Source organism: Phascolarctos cinereus, unplaced genomic scaffold (assembly GCF_003287225.1).
Source record: "Phascolarctos cinereus isolate Bilbo 61053 unplaced genomic scaffold, phaCin_HiC Scaffold_726;HRSCAF=1367, whole genome shotgun sequence".
Classification (NCBI taxonomy): Eukaryota; Metazoa; Chordata; class Mammalia; order Diprotodontia; family Phascolarctidae; genus Phascolarctos; species Phascolarctos cinereus.
In genome coordinates, this window is record NW_027556098.1 from 384,317,056 (window position 1) to 384,338,136 (window position 21,081).

The following is a 21,081-nucleotide window of genomic DNA, read 5'->3' on the forward strand; positions in this document are numbered from 1 at the left end:
TGTGTGTGTTGGTGTCAGAGAGTGGAGGAACAAAGGGGAGAGCTCGGGAGATGAAAATAGTGGAGCTATGTGGAGAATGTGTGTGAGCAAATGCATAGCCCCACTCCAACGCGAACTCCCCCAAGAGAAGCTGCCCTGCTCCCCAAGCCGAACATGGCCTAATGGAAGGTAGCCAGAGCAATTGAGCCGCTGCAACTAGTGGGACTCTTCGAGTTCTCCCCCAGCACACACCCCCGCCCCCGCCCCGGGGCAGGGCCGGGTCTGATGACCAATGAGGCAGGAGCTGTGGTGGGCGTCCCGCCCCACGCCTGCCTAAGAATAAGATTGCGCGCGGTGGCCCTGTGGACAGCTGCTGGCTCTTGTTCACCTGAAGCAGGTGGACGACGCAGCACCCAGCACCCTATACTCGGGAGCGAGAGCGAGGAGGATGCCGCAGGAACGGACTGTGCGCCTGCAGTACGGGAACCGCATCGAGGCGGTGTGTGTGCTGGGCACTCGGCTCTGGGTCGATGTCTACAGGTGAGAGGGGTCTGCCCAGACTCCTGTGCCCGCATCGAGAGGGCCCCGGGCATGGGGACAGCCCGCATCCCGCCTCCCTGCTGCTGCTTAGTCACGGCCTCTCCCCGGCACTTCCCCTGCCCCGGGCTCCCTCTTCCCTCCCCAAGGAGACCTTCTCCGGTACTACTCACCTTTGGAAGCCCCCTCGTGTACAGCCTCTGCAGGGTCCGTGAGCCCCCTGAACCTACCCCTGCCCTATTCTATGGTCCCAGCTCCTTTTTTCTCTCGTTCCTATCTCCACTGCCTCAAATCCTCAAGCACCTCTTCTCTCTCTCCATCCCAGTTTCTCACATCCCTTCTTCTGCTGGTCCCAAGTCGGTCAATCAGGGACTCTCTTTTGCCTTTCTTTTATCCCCAGCGTTTAGCACAGTGCCTGGCACATAGAAGGTGCATAATAAATGTTTATTAACTGCCACCTCTTCTCTCTACTGCCGTCCCTGGGTCCCCAACACTGTCTCCCTCCTCTCTGTCTTCATCCCAATCTCCTCCAGTTTCCTCTGTCCCAATCCCAGCTTTTCCCCTACCCCAGCCCCCTGCTTTGTTCCCACACCCTTCCTGCTCCTATCCCAGTTCTTCCCAACTCTCCTCTGCTCCTCTCTGCCCCTGCACGGTTCTTTCTCTGCCCCCATACAGACTTCAGTCTGTGCTCCCAAACCCCATCTTCCTCTTTCTGCTCTGGTCCATTTCCTTTTCACCCCTTACTTCTCCATACCACTGAGCTTCTTGTCCTATATATAGTTCTTATCTCTGTACCACCCCCCTCCTACTTTTCCCTCCTTCCTCTGCCTTTCTCATTCTCCTTAGAGCACCCTAGTTTCTTCTCTGCTTTTTTCCTCCCTTCTTGTTCATCTCCTATTCCCACACTATTCCTTTCTTCCTTTCCCCACTTTTCCCATCTCTTTCCTCCTATTTCCTGCCCCTTGCCTGCCAACAACGTCCCTCACAGCTGCCTCAACTTCATCTCTTTCCCTTAAGCCATTCACCCCAACTTTCCAACTCACCGGCTCTCTTTCAGCCACCTCCTCTTTGCGTCCTCCTTGGCCCCAGCTTGGCCTTCCCCGACTTCCTCTGCTCCCAATCCTTCTCTCCCTATCCCCACTCTAGTTTCTCTTTCTCCTTGTATCTCAGCTGAGCTCTCTTGAAAGGGTTAGCTCAGACCCAGACCTTACCCCTTAGAGAGGACAGGAGAGAGATGTGATCCTGGGAATCTTGGCCCCCTGGGGCTGCTCTGCAGCTAATGTTTCAAAGCCCCACAGGGATGACCTTAATGATCTTTCCTGACTCTGCCCAAGTGCCTCTATCCCAGAATCCTTCCCCAGACTTCACCCCTCTGAGCCCTGGAAGAGTCTGTGGCACACCCAACGGGTTGTTTCCCACTGAGCTGAACCCCAGGTTGAAAGATTGTCGTTTGTTGTTGTTCAGTCCCGTCCGTCTCTTCATGACCCTATTTGGGATGTTCTTGGCAGAGATACTGGGGTGGTTTGCCATTTCCTTCTCCAGTCCATTTTACAGATGAGGAAACTGAGGCAAACAAGGTTAAGTGATTTGTCCAGGGTCACACAGCTAGGAAGTGTCTGAGGCCAGATTTGAACTCAGGAAGATTCATCCGACTTCAGGCCCAGTGCTCTGTGCACTATGGTGTCACCTTGCTGTTGTTTAGATACTCCCTATTGATCCATTTCCCCTTTTTTCTTTGGGTGTGAAGGTATATGAAAGGCAGAAAAGGGACCCCAGCCACCAGGGGCAGGGCTAGAGACGGCAGTAACTAGAATAAGACTCGTAGAGATAGAGGGAGGTATCTCCTGCTCTGCCTCACCCTTCTCCTTGTCTCCTGCTGACTATAAGATGGAAGAAGGGTTTTCCAATTCCCCTGGCAGTATTGCCCATGACATATGTATAAACACACACCAGCCAGAGGAGAACTTCACCAGGCACCTTCTCAGGGGTAAATGATGAAGGCCCCAGAAACACACTGTTGAACTGTATCTTAGCACAGTATCTGGCACAAAGTCCTTCGTAATTCCTTGTTGCCTGACTAACTGGCCAGACCAATATGTCAGAAGCCCAGATTTGAAAGGGAGCCCAGACAGTATCTAATCCAACCTGCTTCTGAATAGGAATCCGCTCTAGAACGAATAGTGTCCCGGTGAGGCCAGGCTATAAGGAAGAGCATCTGGGTGTTCCAGGCTCTATTGCTCCTTCTCACACACAGAAGACAGCCCCAGGGCAAGGTTCCTCTAACTGGGGTCTTTGGGTATTAGAAAGAGCCCTTTCACTGTCATCAGTTCCATTCAACCAATACTTATTAAGCCCATCTTAAGTGTGAAAGGCACAATACTAGGCACTAGAGATATAAAGACAAAAGAAAACAATACCTGCCCTCAAGAAGCTTACATTCTGTTGGAGATCATAATATTGACACAGACAAATAAATGCAAAGTATACGTAAAGTCATTTCCAGAGAAAGAGAAGGCTAATAACTAGGGGAATAAGGAAGAGTCTTGTGAAGAAAGTGGTACCTGAGCTATGCTTGAAAGGAAGGTACGGACTCTCTGAAGAGGAAATGAGCAGAGCCCGCTTCAGTTGTGAAGGACAACCTGGTTGAAGGCGCTGACATTGGAAGAGGAAATGCTGTCTGTGGGAAACACTTTGCAGACCAGTCTGACAGGGACAGAGAGTGAATGTCAAAGAATATGAAATGAGACTAGAAAGATGGGTGGAAGCCAGAGCGTGGAAAGCATTAAATGCCAACATGAGTCTGAATTTTAGTCTGGAAGCAACAAGGAGCTTTTGAAAAGAATTTCTTTTTGAGCAGGAGAGTGACCTGATCAGATATATCCGAGGAATATCCATCTGTTAGGTGGGTGGAAGATGGGTTGGAGATGGTAATGACTAGAGGCAGGGAGGCCAGTGAGGAGGCTCCCGCCAGGACTTAGACAAGAAGTAATGGGTCCCTGAAAAAGGGCGCTTTGGTGGGAGAGGAAGAAAGGGGAAGAGACAGAAGAGATGATGGGAAGGTAGAGTTGAGAAGATTTGGCAACTAATCAGATATGGGTGTGCTGGAGCCAGCTGCTCATTGTTCAATTTTCAGTGTGAGCATTTACACCTCATAAATTTCAATTGCTGCAATTTGGGACTTGATTTATTGCTTTATTGGTTGTCTAAATTTAAGAAAGTGTTATTAACACATGTTAAACTTATAAATGTATGTGTACTCCCCCCCCCTTCTGGAGAGCCTGGTTGTTAAACATTTACCAGCACACTCCTATATTGCTCAAGCTCAACAAAAGTTCAAAAGAAGGCTCAGCGAATCAAATCATCCCGGATTAGGTGATTGTAGGCTAAAAACAACAACAATAATAACGGGCATTTATTTGGCACTTTGAGATTTGCAAAGTGCTTTCTATCCACTATCTCACTTGAACCTCACAATGGTGAGGGACAGCAAGAATGGGGCTCACAGCGCTGGGCTGATTTGCTCCGTACCCCTGGGTTGAGGGAAAGGAACCGATCCAGGCTAACTCTGAGGCTGCAACCATGGATGACTGGAAGGACGGTGGTGCCCTCAATAGAAAAGGGGAAGTTTAGGGTGGGCTAGGAGGGAGATATGATGAGTTCTGGTTTTAGATATGTTGAGTCTGAAGTACTTTTGGGACATCCAGGTGAAGCTTGTGGTTAAAGACATGCCACTGGAATTTAGAGACACTAAGGAGTCATTAGCACAGAGATAATAATTGAACTCAATAGGAGCTGATGAGAGAGAGTAGTGAAGTGGAGAGAGACAGAGAGAAAGAGAGTGAGACAGAGTGAGAAGCAAAGAAGGGAAGGACAGAGCCCTTGGGAACACTGAATATTTAAGGGATGGGAGAAATATGATAATCTATGGAAGGATATTGAGGAGGAACAGTCAGAGGAGTAGGAAAAGAACCAAGAGAGAAGAGTTATGGAAGCCAAAGGAGCTTCCACAGTCAAGGGAGAAAGAGTAGTTGACAATGTCATAGAATGTCAGATGTGAACTGGAACTGACTTCTAGACCATCTAAACAAACTCCCTTATCATATAGGGGGAAAAGCCCTGGGAGATAAAACTCCTTCCCCATGGTCAGGTAGCCAGCAAGTAATAGAGCTGAGATATGAACCTGCATCCTCAGACTTGAGAGCTTACCACTGGACCACACTTCCTGCTTGTCAGCAAGCTTCTCTTAATTGTCAGCCTCTATTACCCAAATGCAGAGGCTGCATTTGGGGTGAGCTGTCTGTCACCAGGCCTCCTAATCCCCTAAGCCAGGGTTGTCACTATACATGCCTGTTTATTTACAGTTGGGCATTCTTGGTAATGCCATGCCAAGTTCCCAGCTGGAGGCAAGGAGGGTGAAGAGGGGCCGTGAAAAGAACCAGGGAGGAGGAAGGGATGAGAAAGAAAAGATCCAATGGGTGCTCTCATTGCCCCCTCTCTGGTCATATGGATGAGACAAGACAGTGAAGGGAGGGAGGTGTAGAGGTGATACGATAAAGCGAGAAGAGGAAGAAGAAAGTTGAGTTTTAGTGGTTGGGAAAACTCTAGTAATTTAATAGTGACCCAGGGCTTAAGCCCTCCCCCCACTCCACCCTTCTCTTCCCTCTCCATGTCCCCGTGCCAACAAGGCAAAGGTCCTCCAAGATCATCATCCCTTCACTCCCTCAAGGTAAGAAGCCCTGCTGTTCTCTAGGTGTTAGAGAAAACACAGTCATAGAACCCTATTAGAGCTGGAATGGGACCCTATGATAGAAAATGTTACAACCAAGATGCTTAAACTAAAGGAATTGGGGGCAGCTAGGTGGCCTTGAAGTCAGGAGGACCTGAGTTCAAATCTGGCATCAGACCAAACACTTGACACTTAACTAGCTGTGTGACCCTGGGCAAGTCACTTAACCCCAATTGCCAAAAACAAAAAAAGAACTAAAGGAGCCATAGAACAGGGACCCTCAAAACTGGAAAGGCCTTAGAATAGAAAATATTGAAACATAGAGGGAGGGGCTTTAGAACAGAAAATGTTAGAAGATCCTTAGAAATGGGAGGGACCTTAGAACCTTAGAATGTTAGAACATAGAACGTCAGAGCAAGAAGAAGTTTCAGAATACCCTTGGAGCTGGAAGGGATTTGAGAATAGATTGGTGGAAAAGACCCTTAGATCCAGGAGAACAGAGGACCTCCAAACTAAAAAAAGCCTTACAACAGAGAACATTAGAACACAGGATGTCAGAGCGAGGTTGGGCTATTAAATATAGATCCATACAGCTGGTAAGGATCTTTCAGAGTCATTAGAAGAGAGTATTGTTACGTCTCTCAAAACTCCAGACCATGTGACTCCTCCTGGGGACAGAGAATGACCTACTGTAGGACCTCAGATTGCTGAGTGTTCTAGAGTCACCTGGGCTTACTTAACCCAGCTTTTGTGGTACTTCACAGTGGGAAGGGTGAGCCAGGTTAGGGAGCCAGGTTGAGGAGTCAATGGCCCAGCTTCCTGTCAATGGACCTTAGATACAAATGAATGACTCTTCTGCAGTGTGGATAGGCTCTTCATAGCAGCCTAGGGAGTGGCATCCCAGCCAGAGCCATACAACAGAGCTCTCCTGCATGGGACAGGGGCCAACAGCCTGGCCTTGCCCTTCTCTACAGCAGACCTTCAGCCTTGCAGCCTCTACAGGGCAATCTTTAGCTCCAGAATCCTCTGGGAGATCAATGGGTCCCACCTCTTATCTCCATTACAGATGGTACAAAACTGTCCAGTACAATGGCCTTTTAACTTTTGTCTATACATTTTCCCAACAGTTGACCCTAAATTCTTAACCGGATTCCCCCCTTCCCTCCTTTAGTAGCTAGAGCTTAGAGATCACTAAAGTTCAATCATTTAATTCTATAGATGATGAAACTGAGTCCCAAGAGGTCATAGAATTTAGAGCTGGGAGGGACCTTAGAGGTTTAATACATTTAATACAATCCCATCTCCAGGCCTTTTCCCTGACTGTCCCACATGCCTGGAATGCCCTGTCTCCTTTTTGGAACCCCTCAATTCCTTCAAAAGTCAGCTCAAATTCGACCTCCTAACACTTCAGTCAGTCAAAAGCCATTCATTAAGTGCCTGCTGGGCTAATCGGTGGAGATACAAAGAAAGGCAGAAGACAGTCCCTGCCCTCAAGGAGCTCACAGTCTCTTCTGGGAGACTGCTATTGTACAGACAAGCTATAGACAGGATGAATGAGGGCCAATCAACAGAGGGAGAGCACTAGAATTAAGAGACTGGAAAAGGTTTCTCGTCCTGGAAGGGGGGATCAGAGCTGGGACTTGAAGGAAGCCAGGGAAGACGGAAGCCAGGGGCACAGATGAAGCCTTGCCCTTGCCAACTGTTAGGAATTCCCATCCAAAATTACCTGGAATTTATTTTGCATATAATTGGCATATACTAAATGTGCACATGTTGTCTGCCTGCATGGATTGTAAACTTCTAGAAGGTAGGGGTTATTTTGTTTTTTGTCTTTGGGTCCCCAGTGCCTACTACAGTACCCACCATATAGAATATGCACTTGCTAACTGAAAATGCACAAAACACTTTCCATTTCACATTTGATCTTCGCAAACACCCTGTAAGGTAGGGAGTGTTAGTATTGTAATCCCTATTTTACATATGTGAAGACTGAGGTGTAGAGAAGCTTAATCACTTGCCCAAGGTTATGCAGCTAAGTTGCTGAGCTAGGATTCAAACCCAGGTCTTCAGGTCTTCATGTTCAATGTTATTCCCACCATACAGTATCCCTAACTGCCCGTCCCAGGTGCTATTTTAGGATTACTCATCAGTTTGGGATTATCTGTGCTGTCTTTGCCCTGCAGTATGTGGTTGGTGTCATGAGCTGAGAAATAGCTGTATTTGGAGTTGTCCGTCCTCCTCAGCCCCCATCCTCATTCCCCCCACCCCACCAAGCTGGGCACACACACAGCCTGGCCACTGCAGGGGCTCAGAGAGGATTGTTCTGACCTGGAGCCAAGCCCAGCCACCCCACCCTTCCCGGAGCCTGTCAGAGCTCATGGAGAGCTTGGTCCCAAGGCGTGATCAAATGGCCTCCATAAATCAGGGTAACACCCCTTGCATGTCTAGCCCTAAAAAGGCTGGCTTCTGCCAGGAATGGCTGCAGGGACAGGTGTCCAGCTGCAGTGCCAAGGCCCTAAGGGAAGAGGCTACCTTTGAGAGACAGGAGATCAGGCTGGACCGCAGTCCGTGCTCCATACCCTTTGGGAGCCTTTTTTTCCCCTGGTGGCTAAGGTTGAGGGGGGGAAGGGACAAGCCAGCTAAAGAAGAGGCAACTTTGTTTAGGAGAGAGACGCCTGGCCTGAGGACCTGAGGCCCAGAGACAGGAAGGGCCCAGGTCACACAGAGAATTAAGGGACAAAGTTGGGAGCAGAACCCAAGCTAGAACACTGGGCTAGGGCTCTGGCTGCTCACCCTTTATCTTATTTCTGAGAATAAGGGAGGGGTAAGAATGACAAGTTCTCTACAGTACACAGAGATAAGAGAAGGGGTTAGTCAAGCTAGAAGGGACCTCAGATGCCAGTGATTTGCCCAAGGTCAGATAAGTACTGCTAAGCCAAAGAGTCAGGATTTGAACCCAGGTCCTCCGACTCCAAACCCAGTGTTCTTCCTATTAAACCATGCTGTCTCCCCGATGAAAACTCATTAGAGGTTGTTGTAACATCCTGGAAAGAGCCTTTCTCCTGGCCTGAAGGAAGGGATGGGATCAAATCTGAGCAGTGACCTTGGACAAGTCATTCCCTCTCTCTGATGCTTTAGTTCCCTCACCTCTAAAATGAATATAATAATGCTTGCATGCCTCACCAGAGTTGTTGCATGCATCATATCCCCAGACCCCAGAGGTGGTTAGATGACACAGTAGACGGAGCACTGAGCCTGGAGTCAGGAGGACCTGAGTTCAAATCCAGCCTCATACACTTAACTAGCTGTCTGACCTTGGGCAAGTTACTTCACTTCTGTCTGCCTCAGTTTCCTTATCTGTAAAATGGGGATAATAACAATGCCTACCTCACAGAATTGTTGTGAGGATCAAATGAAATCGTATTTGTAAAGCCCTTAGCACAGTGCCTGGAACACAGTAGGCACTTAATAAATGCTTGTTTTCTCCCTCCTTCCTCCCAGGGATTCCCCTCTTACTCTATCATGTGGGTGCTCCCTTGAACTTGAATAGTGAGAGTCAAATGAGACAGTGTAAGCAAAGTGCTTTGTAAGCCAAAAAATCTATCATTTCTGTCATTTTTGTCCCGTGGGGTGGAGAAGTAGACAGAAGGTGAGCCTTGGAGGCAAAAAGCCCTGCCTTGGACATATGGTAGTTGTGACTATGGGAAAGTCATTTAATCTCTCCGTGTGGATGGTAAGTTGATCCCATACCAGGAGTTCCCTATCTTCATGAAATCACAGATTCAGAACTTATATTACATATTTGTGTGTGTGTGTGTGTGTGTGTGTGTGTGTGTGTGTGTGTATACACATGTATAGTTCCACTGGGCTGTAAACAGAGCAGGAGAATTTGGCAGAACATCATAGTAGACAATCCTGGATTTGGAGCCCAAGGGCCAGAGTTCAAATCCTGCCTCAGACACATACTAGCCATGTAAGTCATCTAACCTGTATGTGCCTCGATTTCTTCATCTCTAAAATGAGGCAGTTGGATTCATCCTCTAAGATTCCTACGATCTCTAAGTCTCTGACCCACTGATCCAGGTTCTCCCATTTAGTACCTTGGGCAAATATTTTGGTAAAGACACTGATAAACTGGGGATGACCTTAGACAAGTTAGTTTCCTTCTCTGGGCCTCAACTAAAGTGCTTTATAAAATAAATTAATGGTTACAGAGGAATCATGATGATCAGACCAACTTCCAAGGAAGCAGGATTACTGAGAGGTGATGGACTTGGAGTTCAGAATAAGGCACATAGGTGTGGATGTGGCCAGTGCAGGAATCTGTTTTACTTGACTCCTCTTATTCGTTACAAAAGGTCTGTCTTTTCTCTTCTTTCTCCAATGGGAGGAGTGAAAAGATGGTGAGGCACAAGATACTAGTCCTGGTTGTCGTAGGACCCCCTGGAAGGAAGGGGGTGAAGAGGGAATAGGGATAGGGTAGCAAAAAAAAAAAATAAATGGAGACTTTTATTAACTTAGAAAAGGGAATAGGAGGGAGCTCAGAAAGAAGCACAGACTAACCAGATAGCTTTGAAAGTTACAGGTTGACTTAAAGACTTCAAAGAAAAGTAAGCCACACATCATAGAGATATGCGATATCATGGACAATTATCTTTTCTTCCGTTCTACTATATATAAAGAAGCGCTTTCTTTATTTTGTGAGTGGCACAGGGCCCTGCCCACTGCAGCTCTCTGAGGTTACTATGACCCTGGCCAGGCTCTTGTCCATGGGCTCCAGAGACAAGTACAAAGCAAGGGCTGTCACCTTGTAAACACCAGCAGCTCCTGCCCCCTCCAAGGATGCCAGTGGGGCCCCTTTGCCCTCACACTAGGCACATGATCAAGGAGCACTTTCCTCCACCTCCCCTTCCCTCCCCAAGCTGCCAGGAAAGGTTGGCATTAATGAGACCCAAGGCAGATGGTATGATTGAAGTGGGCTCCATGCCAACCAGAGCTGGTACCTCGTGCCCCAATCTGCCACCCCCAATCCTGCCTATTTGGGAGGGTGTTAGGAAGTTAGGCTCTATGGTTCTCAGGTGAGAAGGAACCTAAAAAGGCTGAGGAGGACTGCAAGCAGTTGTATGGGACTTTGTATAGCTCATTGCTGTGTCCCAACTGGAGCCCCAAGACTCTTAGTCTATAGCCTAGCAAGCGGAACCAGGGTTGCATTCTCCCCTGTTGATCTTTTCCTTTTAAAACCTATTCAAAACTCCCTCTGGGAAACCTTCTTTGATTCCTCCTGACTCAGGCCATCCAAGGAATTCTCTTAACACTTATCAAATTATGTCAGCTGCCTAACTTAGAAACAGGTTAGGAGTTCCCAGGCATTAGAGGCTCCCTAACTCTGTCTGGCAAGAGGTTCCCTGAGAGCAAACACTGTGTCTCCATTGGATTGGGAGATCCATGAGAACAGAGACTGGGCCTCCTTCTTCTCCCCTATGCCCCCACAGTGACTGGTCTGGATGCCTCATACACCGCCTAGTCTTCCTCTGCTCTCTTACACCAAGGGTCTGTGAACTTGTGTGTGTTTTAATGTTTCAATAACTAGGTTTGAATATCATTGGATTCCTTTGCCATCTTACATATTTTATTTGATGCCTTTAAAAATATGAGAGTGAATGGGACAACTAGGTGGTGCAGTGGATGGAGCACCAGCCCTGGAGTCAGGAGGACCTGAGTTCACATCCACTCTCAGGCCAGACACTTGACACTTACCAGCTGTGTGACCTTGGGCAAGTCACTTAACCCCATTGCCTAGCCAAAAAAAAAAATACATATTTCATATATATATATATATATATACATATATATGTATATATATATACTATATATATGTATATATATATACTATATATATATACTATATATATATATACTATATATATGTATATATATACATATACATATGTATATATATACATATATATATACATACGCACGCGCACACACACACACACATATATGCAGGGGTAACCAAAAAAATATGTAGGGACAGCTAGGTAGCATGGTGGATAGAGCACTGGCCCTGGATTCAAGAGGACCTGAGTTCAAATCCAGCCTCAGACTCTAACACTTCTTAGCTGTGTGACCCCGGGCAAGTCATTTAACCCCATTGCCTAGCCAAAAAAAAAAAGAGTGATGAGAGGGTCACCAGATTACCAAAGGTGGAGGGGAGGTTACGAATTCCTGTTTTATGCTCTATTTTTTAATTTTATTTTTAATTTATGGAATAAAACAAGCATTTCTATAACAATACAATAAAAAATGATGATTGCATATGAAATTGCAAATCTACTATTCACAACTTGCTATTCCTTTCAAATATACAAAATTATCATGTAAATTTCTTTTTTGTTCCCTCCCCTCTCCCCACCCTAGAGATGGCTATCATTAGACCCAAATAGGTGTGTGTGTGTGTGTGTGTGTGTATATACACACACACACATACATACACACACATATATGTATGTATGTGTATGTATATGTATAGATATACATGTAAAATTATTCTATATATACTTCTACTTATCAGTTCTTTTTCTGGGCATAGATAGCATCTCTCTTCATATGTTTATATTTAAACTGGGAATTTATTATAGTCAAAATAATTTATTTGCTCAAAGTCATTCTTAAAACAATGTTGCTGTTACTGCATGCAATGTTTTCCTGGTTCTGCTCATTTCACTCTTCATTATTTCATGAGCTATTTTTTAAAGTCACAAGTCTCCTCCTTCCCCCCACCCCCAGTCCCTTCACCTCTCCACCCCCCCATCCATGACATCCTTTGGTCCTTCCATACCTGCTTTGCAAAAGGAGCTTTGCAACATGACTAGACTTTTAGCCTGTGACCCCTAAAGACAGCCCCTCGGTAAGGGCATCTGTCCTTGGCACAGATGGTACCAACTGGGAACCCTCTAGGCTAGGGAGAATGGCTCCTTTGTTGTTAGGATTTGGAGCCTGCTCCTAGAATAGCTGTTTGCTCAAACGTGGTGCCTGGGAAGATGGGGGTGGGGAGTGGGCCTCTGTTGTGGGGCTTAGACATTAACCCTCAAAGCCCTATCTGGGTAGAGGGACAGTGAATAAATGATGAGGATAATGGTATCATTTATTCTTAATAATAATGATGATAACTGAAATTTCTATACTTCAAAGTTTACAAAGCACATGAACAGACAAACCTTATAATGACCCCGTGAGGAAGGCATTATAGGCATTATCATCCCCATTTTACAGATAGGGAAACTGAGACTCAGAAGTGAAGCGACTTGCCCATGGACACAGGGGTCAAATGTCAAAGAAATGATTGACACCCAGAGCTCCCTGATTCCAAATTCTTCTTTCTATCTATTAGACTAGGTGAGGGAAGGAGAAAGAGAGGAAAGAGGGAAAAAATGAACAGGAACCTAGTGGATTTCTTCCAGGGTGTTAGTACTTTGGGGTCACCTGAAGTCCAGGATCTGGTCCTTATCCTTATGTGTCCAGAATCTTGGATTTTATCATATTTGCCCAAAGGAAATGACTTTGAAAAATCAGTCTTATGCAAACCAAACTCATAGGCAACCTGAGTCAGCAGTTGGAAAATCTGAGTTTTACTTAGAATCTGCCACTGACTGGACCTCGGTTTCCTCATTGGTAAAAATGAGGAGACTGGGGTAAGTGATCTCTGAGGCTCCTTCCATCTCTGACACTCTCTGTTCTTCCAATCTGCAGCATTCTCTGATGTAAAATACCTCCCAGCTCTGACAGTCCAGGATTCTATCAGACTTATTCATGAACATGATTGCCAATTTATTAAATTGCGATAGGAGCCATAAGTTTTCAGTAATGAGGATGCTAGACTTTCTCACATATAATGTTTCTCTCCCCATAGAGCACCAGATAAACACTGACTCGTTCTTCCCTGTATTTCCTTTTCCTAGACTTTTCCTTAGCCCCCCCTCCTATTAAAATGCTTAATAAATGTTTATTGACTGACTAGATTCCCTGCAGACTCCACTTCCCCTTCCTTTTCCTCAGACTATGTTACAGCCTTCCTATTAAATACAACTTAGTATTATACATCTTTCTTTAAAATAGATATATTTTAAATTGTGATCTTTCTAAAGGACTTTCAGGAAAAACTCTAGTCCCTAGCAGATACCCTGGCCTCCAGGAATTGAATTTCAAAGACACCCTGGTCTCCCTGGCAACTCATTCAGGAATCTCTAGGAACAATTGAGCCTATAGATGACTGATCTTACCCAGTTTCAGAGGGTCATTCTTTTCTAAACTCCTCCTTAAATTCTGGGGGCATTTCCTATTAGTAATATGCCAACTATAGTAATATAACAAAATCCTAGAACATCAGAGCTGGCAGACCCCTTAGACCACAGAATGTCAGAGCTGGGAGGGACCTCAGAATACAGAATATCAAAGCTGGGAGAGGTCTTACAACAGAGAACATCAGAGTTGGGAAGGGTCTTAGAACATAAGAGTATAAGAGCTGGGTTGTTGTCTGTCCTTTGTTCTCAAAGAGGACCATGACATCAGAGAGGTGATGCCATGACTGCCAAGACAATTGGATTTAGTGTGGCAGGGCTATGCAGTGTCATCAGCTTCACTCCCTCCTCTGGAGCCATCTGGGTCCAGTGGCAAGATACAGATCAGGATGATTGAAGATGGCCCCAGATGCAGTGGAAGACCTTGGCTTTTTAAGCTAAGGTCTTTCCCAGGTCTCAGTTTGACTGAGGCAATGTGAATTCAGTGATTAAGGCTAGGTAAGAAATGAGGCAAAAAATGGCCTCTTTTACCTAATAAAAAAAAAAGTCAATCTAGGAGAGGAAGAGGTTTCAGAGATGACCTAGTTCAGTCCTTATGTCACAAAGGAAGAAATGAACCTCTAGGAGGGAATGTTACCCACCCAAGGTCACCCAGTGAATTAGCAGTGATCCCCTTTGTTTCACACTCAGCCTTACCTCCGCCTTTAAAGCTAGTGGATCAGTGCCCTTTCCGCAGACCCCTGGATGGTATGTTGGTGTTTTGCTAACAAAGCCCAAGTAAAGCCCAAGTGAAGCCCACATAATCCCCCTGTGATCTCGTGTCCAAATTTAGCCTCATGAGGCACACAAAAAACCCAAACCCCAGCCCCAGGGCTTGGCCTCCTGCAAGCCTATAAAATCAATGGAGTTTGTCTTTGGGGGCTACTGCCCACCTTCTCTCCTTCCTTCCTCCCCTGCAGGGCCCTCCCTTCCCTAGACACTCTCCCCAGCTTTGGTTCTTCCAGATCCCTCAGTAAGCTGTCATCTGAGAAGGATAGATGAACCAAGTCACACCAAGGTGTTAGTGACACAGTGGGACACCCCCTCCCTGGTGCCCGTGTACTCACTGGAGCTGAGACAGCCTAAAAGAAATGGATTGTAAGTGGTGGTGTTTCAAGCAGTGGAGATAGGCCAGTGTGGAGACAGTCTGACTCAGGGGTGCCTTCTGGATATTGGTCCGTATTGTTCTCAACGACCTCATGCAATGACCTTATTGGCAGTGTGACTTTTGTCAAGCCAGTTCCATTTCCTGGACTTCAGATTCCTCATCTATAAAATAAGTACATTTGACTCAGTGATTTCTAAGCGCCCTCCTAGCTCTGACATTCTGTATTCTAAGGGTCCTCCCAACTCTGACATTTCATGTTCTAAGGACCTTTCCACCTTTGGCATTTTGTATTCTAAGATACCTATCAGTCCTGACGTTCTCTATTCTCAAGGCCCTCCCACCTCTGACCTTACATAGTGCAAGGCTTATTCTAGTTCTAAGATTCTAGATTTTTTAAATAGTCTAAGATTTCACCCCCCTGGAACCATGTGGAAGCCTCTCCATGACCCAACCCTTTTCCCTTTCACAGTGCGGCCCCCGCTGATGCCAAGACCTTCAGCCTGAAATACACAGATGGTGTACAGGTAGAGGCAGTGATTGATGGGCAGGCCAAGGAGGCCACAGCCAATGGCAAGCAGAGATGGGCCCTCTCACCCAGCACCATCCTACGTCTCAGCATGAGCCAGCCTAGCACAGAAATCAGCAGTGACAAGGTACAGGAGCCTGGAGGGTTGGGTTTGAGGCAGTGGGAAGGGGAATCTTAAGGTTGAAGGGACTTTATCTTGAGCATGGGCCTTTACCAAGAGCCTAAAAGTAAGTGAAAAAAATCTGTCCTCAGATTAACCCATAGAGTTTCACAGAACGGGTAAATGGGGTGGGCTACGAAGTGGGAGGTGGGAGGTTTGCATAAAGTTCGAGATTGTCATCAGCTCTCTTCCTCATTTTTTCCTTCTCCCACTGTGGATCCCCAGGTCACCGTCAACTATTATGCAGAGGAAAACAAAACGCCCATTGACCAAGCTGGACTTTTCCTCACGGCTATTGGTAAGTGACTACCAATATTACAGAAATCCTGCCTCTTCTAAGGGCTGATATCACCCATTTAGCATCACGGAATCTTTGACTTTCAGTGCTAGAAGGGCTCTTAAAACATGGAACAATAGAGCATAGAATGTTATAGTTGGCAGGGGCCATAAATATAAACCTTAGAACAGAGAACATTAGAGCTGGGAGGACCCTTAGAACAGAGAATGTCAGAACTGGAAAGGGACCTTAGAACAGAGAATGTCAGAACTGGAAAGGGACCTTAGAACAGAGAATGTCAGAACTGGAAAGGGACCTTAGAACAGAGAATGTCAGAACTGGAAAGGGACCTTAGAACAGAGAATGTCAGAACTAGAAAGGGACCTTAGAACAGAGAATGTCAGAACTGGAAAGGCACCTTAGAACAGAGAATGTCGGAATGGGAAAGAGACCTTAAGAACAGAGAATGTCAGAGCTGGAAAGAGACCTTAGAACAGAGAACATCAGAACTAGAAAGGGACCTTAGGACAGAGAATGTCAGAGCTGGGAGGATCCTCAGAAAATGAATTGTTTGAATGTAGAATGTCACAATGGAATGGTACCATCTACTCCAACACACCCCCCCACTCCTGCATTCTATAAATGAGCAAACAGAGGCCCTGAGATTATTCAAGGTCACTCATCGAGTTAACGACAGCCGACACCATTTTCAATCAGATTTGGCATAGGCAGCTTTTTGGTTCTACAGACTTCTCCTGAATAATTCAGACTCAGCAAGGGATACAAGTAGTGCCCAGTGCTCCTTGGCTCAGGGCTCTGGTGCCCAGGGCATTCTGCCAGGGCGCCACCAGTGACTTCCCTGAACTAACCACCCTAGATTTCTAGTTCTTCATGCTGGTCACTGTGGGAAGACAGAAAGAAAAGAGGGACGTAGGTGAGGACAGGAACAGAGGTAGCCAGACCAGGGATGTGAGGGAGTGTAACCAGAGCTCCCAGGGTTGTAGCCATCAGAGTTGCAGTGAACAACTCGATGGGCATAGGGACTGAGCTGTCTCAGGTAACAGCCCTAACTCACCCTTTCAGAAACATAATCTCCCTGTGACCCTCTTCTGAACAGGGCTGCAAAGAGCTCTTTTGTGGGGTGCAGGGAACAGACTTGGGCTGTGTGGTCTGTGGAGAAAGACTCCAGCAGGTTGGGAAAGGAGGTACAGGACACAAATTTCAGCCTGATATCAGGAAAAACAGTCCAGTCATGGCACGGTCCACGCCCTGAGGTGACATTAATAACAGCTCACATTTTGAGAACACTTTTAAAGTTTTCTAAACCACTTTCCTCAAATGACTCTATGGCAAAGATTACATATGGATTATTATGCCCACCTTACAGATGTACAAACTGAGTCTCAGAGAAGTCACTTGGATCATGGATCTGAAATTGGAAAGGACCTCAGAGCCATTTAGTCCATTCCTGTAATTTTTACATTTAGGGAAACTGAGGCCCAAGAAGACTAAATCTCTTGCCCAAGGTCACACAGGCAGTGATAGAGGTTAAATTTGTACCTAGTTCTTCTGAAACACTTAGTAGCTGTGAGACCCTGGCCAAGTCACTTAACCCTGTTTGCTTCAGTTTCCTCATCTGTAAAAATGATCCAGAAAAGGAAATGGCAAACCACTCCAGTATCTCTGTCAATAAAACCCCAAATGGGGTCACAAAGAGTCAGACACAGCTGAAACAACTGAACAACAAACCTCTGAGACCAGAGGCCCTGCTGCTTCCACTGGACCGTCCTGCAGTTATCCAGGCAGCAAGGTTCAGAGGCAGGATTGGAACCCAAACTCTCTGGCTCCAGGCTACTGTTTCTTCCACTACCACACGCCTCCTATTGTGAAGTGTTCCAGCAGCTTATCTGACCCCTTATGAAGGGAAACTATGGCCAGGAAAATGGTCCTTGCCCTGGACAGGTGGCTAGATGATCTCCCGAGACCATCATCCCCTCCAGCTGTGAGAATCTATGGGTTCTAACGTCTCCCAGGATGTGTTCCTAGGGAGGCAGTTTGGGACTCCACCCCCATCACGCAGGTAATAGCAAGAAGGCAGGAGACATTGAATCCACTAGGATACACAGGAAAAAGTGGCATTCAGAGTCAGAGGCTCTGCATTCAGATCCCTACCCTGATACCACCTGCATGCCTGGGACAAGTGCTCCTCTCTAAAGGGAAGGGGTTAGACCAGACGGTCTTGAAGCTCCTTCTAAATCTATGACCCTAGGATCCCAAATCCCACACAACTCTCCCCTCCTTCCTGCTGTTCCACAAAGAGGCTTGAGTCTTTCTTTGGGGGAAGGGCTTGGGGAAAGGGTGAGGAGGTAGAGAGAATATAACTGTGAAGAAGGGACGACCCTGCTGCCTGAATGGTACTCAAGTCAACTTGAAAAGAGCCAGGAATGAGAATCCAATAAATGGGCCCAATAAATAGCACACACTACCCTCACAAAAGTTCATAGGCCCCAGTCTCCCTCTGGAATGTGACCAGGAAGCTGGTATAGTGGAAAATCCCTGAATTTAGAGGCAAGAGGCCTGGGACTTCTAATGCCTCAAATCCCAGCTCTGTTCCTTTTTACCGTGTGTCTTCAAGTACATTATCTCACCTTTCTTGGTCTCATATGCTTCATCCACAAAATGGGTATAATATTTGTACAATATTTGTAATATTGTATAATAATATCTGAAAGGCTCTTGAGAAGATCAGATGGGATCATTAAGGTTTCCCAGGTGCTCTTGGAAGGCAGGAATGCTGAATTTTTTTCTGGATGCCCCTAATACCTACCACAGTGCCAGGATACAGCAGATCTTTAACGAATGCTGATTGGTTGATCAGTTCTTTCTGGATTTCACAGGTCTAAAGAACCCCCTCCCCCAACGCAGGCTGGCAACTTGGCTAAAACTTGAGGCCTTTACCTTTCTTTGTATCCCTGGTACTTAGCATGGTGCCTGACACTGGCAAGAGCTTAATAAAATGTTTGTTGACTTCCTAAAGAATTGCCTTAAAAATAAATAAATGAACATTTAAAAAACAAAAAGAAATTAATTGCCTAGGGCAGTGAGAAGTGAAGGTAATAAGGAAGCTATCCCTTATAATAAAATTTTTAGAGGAAAAAGTTCCCTAAAAGCAACCAATATAGGGACAGTGCCTCAGAGTATGTATAATACTCTGTACCCATGGTCCTCCACCTCTGCAATTAAGGGAGGTGGGTTTTAAACACATTCACATTATGATAGCACATATTTGAGGCTTTGTAAATACAAAGCACTTGTTTTGCAACAGCCATGGGAGGAGGGAGTACAAATATTATATTTTTCTTTCCCTATTTTGGATCAAACATGATTTCATAAGTGAAGGGACCTCCCAGTGAGAAATTTCCGTTACCAATGTAGACCAGCATATAACCGGTATATGTATGTGTATATATGTACATATACACACACATGTGTATATGTATATATATATGTATATATGTGTGTATATAATAAGTATAATACTATATAACATGCTACATATAGCACGTAGACCAGCTATAACTGATAGAGTTGGGCAACTTCACAGTCAATGAACGTTTATGAAGCAAATACTATATGCCAGGCACTGCGCTAAGGGCTGCAGTACAAAAAGAGGCAAAAGACAGTCCCTGCCCTCAGGGAGGTTACAGTCTAACAGAGGAAACAATGAGCAAACAAATATATCCAAACAAGCTATAGACAGGGTAAACTGGTCTTGGATAATTGTCTGCAGATACTGAGTTCAATTAACTGCCCAAAGTACCCAGCCATTACCTCTCAGCGAAGGGATGTGAAACCAGGTCTTCCTTGACTCCAAGGCCAGCTCTGCCCACTCTCCTACACCATCTTGCCCCTCATTCCCATTTTACAGCTGAGAAAACTGAGGCTCAGAGAGGTCAGTATTGGGATTTATGCCCTGACTTTCCTACTATTTAACATGTTCCTGTTAGGAGGAGGACAGAGGGCAGGGTTATCTCTATGGAGGCCTCAGTCTTGGGGCAAAAGTATGTTGAGTACCAACCTTCCCCCATAGCATTCCCCCAACTTAGTTGTCCCAATGAAGGCAATCCTAGAATACGTAGAGGGTGACATGTAGCCTGTATGAAAACAGGGAAGATCGTGGGGTCATAGATTTAGAGTGGAAAGGAACCCCAGGAGTCCTCTAGCCTAACTGCCTCATTGTAAAGATGGGGAAACTGAGGCCCAGAGTGGTTGTGGCTTGCTGAAGATCACACAATTAATTAATAAGCAGCAAAATGGGTTGGAGTTGAAGTCTTCTGCCTCCAGAGCCAAGTTGCCACTTACCTTGCCTTGGTCATGGAGAGGGGACTTCTAGGCTACTAGTATGTCCATGCCCTCTGCCCACGAAGTCCAGGGCCAGCCCAGCACGATCGCCCTAATTTGCCAGCATTGAACTGCCCCCCACCACTTAGCACAGTACAGTCGCCAGGCCTTCTTTCTGCCCCAGGAAGCTAGAGAGCTGGGCACCTAGCCATGGTGGGGAGGGGGAAGGGCAGATCTGTGGTAGGGTATTAGCACCTTGAGTTCTGAGGCTGAGGAGGGAAGAGAAGGAAACAAGGCAGGCAGGCAGCAGCCTCTCGTGCCATCCCCATCCCCCACATTACCGTGAACCCAATCCCTTTGACATTTCCCTTTAATCTGCCCATCGCTGGTGGGTGTACCACCTGACACCTTGGGACTATTTTGGGGAGCTGACCTAGGAGCCAGAGCCTTTGGAAAATCTCTCCCTGGGCTGGGAGGCCCCAAAGCCAAGTTCCCCCAGGCTCATCCTACCACCGCCTCCAACACAAACACACACACACACACACACACACACACACACACACACACACACACGAACGCACATACACACGAATGTAGAAGCAGAAGAAGGGGGGGGCCAGGGGCAGCTTCCAAGGAGGTGGGACTGGTGTGCCTCCCCCTCCCTACCTCTTCTATATTTTATAGTCAATCCATAATGAGGAGGGCCACAGAAGTCACAAAAATAGGATTGGAGGCTACAAGAATAGTGGATAGAATTAAATTCCACCTCAGATATTTAACTGTGGGGCACTGGGAAAGTTGCTTACCTACTCTGAGCCTCAGTTTCTTCATCTGTAAAATGGGGGGGTGAAGTTGATGGCCTCTAACCTCCCTTCTAGCTCTGAATCTATGACCCTATGATTGTGCACAGTGGTAGGGTGGTCCACCAAGACCAGACCAGTAGGGCAAGGGGTTGTAAGGGGTTGACTGAAGTGGGATGGGAAGGGAAGTAAGTACATAAACTAATATGATGGTATTAGGGAAACATACAAAACAAACACAATAATAATCATAATAATAACAACTCATATTTCCATAATGATTTGGTC

At 46.2% G+C, this 21,081-nt stretch overlaps 1 protein-coding gene across 1 annotated transcript in view; it reads left to right on the forward strand.

The window, feature by feature from the left end:
- The first annotated feature begins 295 nt into the window (after positions 1-295).
- The window catches only part of LOC110198429 (protein-arginine deiminase type-2), a 59,610-nt gene continuing 38,824 nt past the window's right edge, over positions 296-21,081 (forward strand). Inside the window, exons 1-3 of the mRNA XM_020972704.2 lie at positions 296-519; positions 15,159-15,342; positions 15,601-15,673. Of these exons, the coding sequence (XP_020828363.1) occupies positions 428-519; positions 15,159-15,342; positions 15,601-15,673 (349 nt within the window). The 5' untranslated portion in view covers positions 296-427. The remainder of the gene's footprint in view (positions 520-15,158; positions 15,343-15,600; positions 15,674-21,081) is intronic.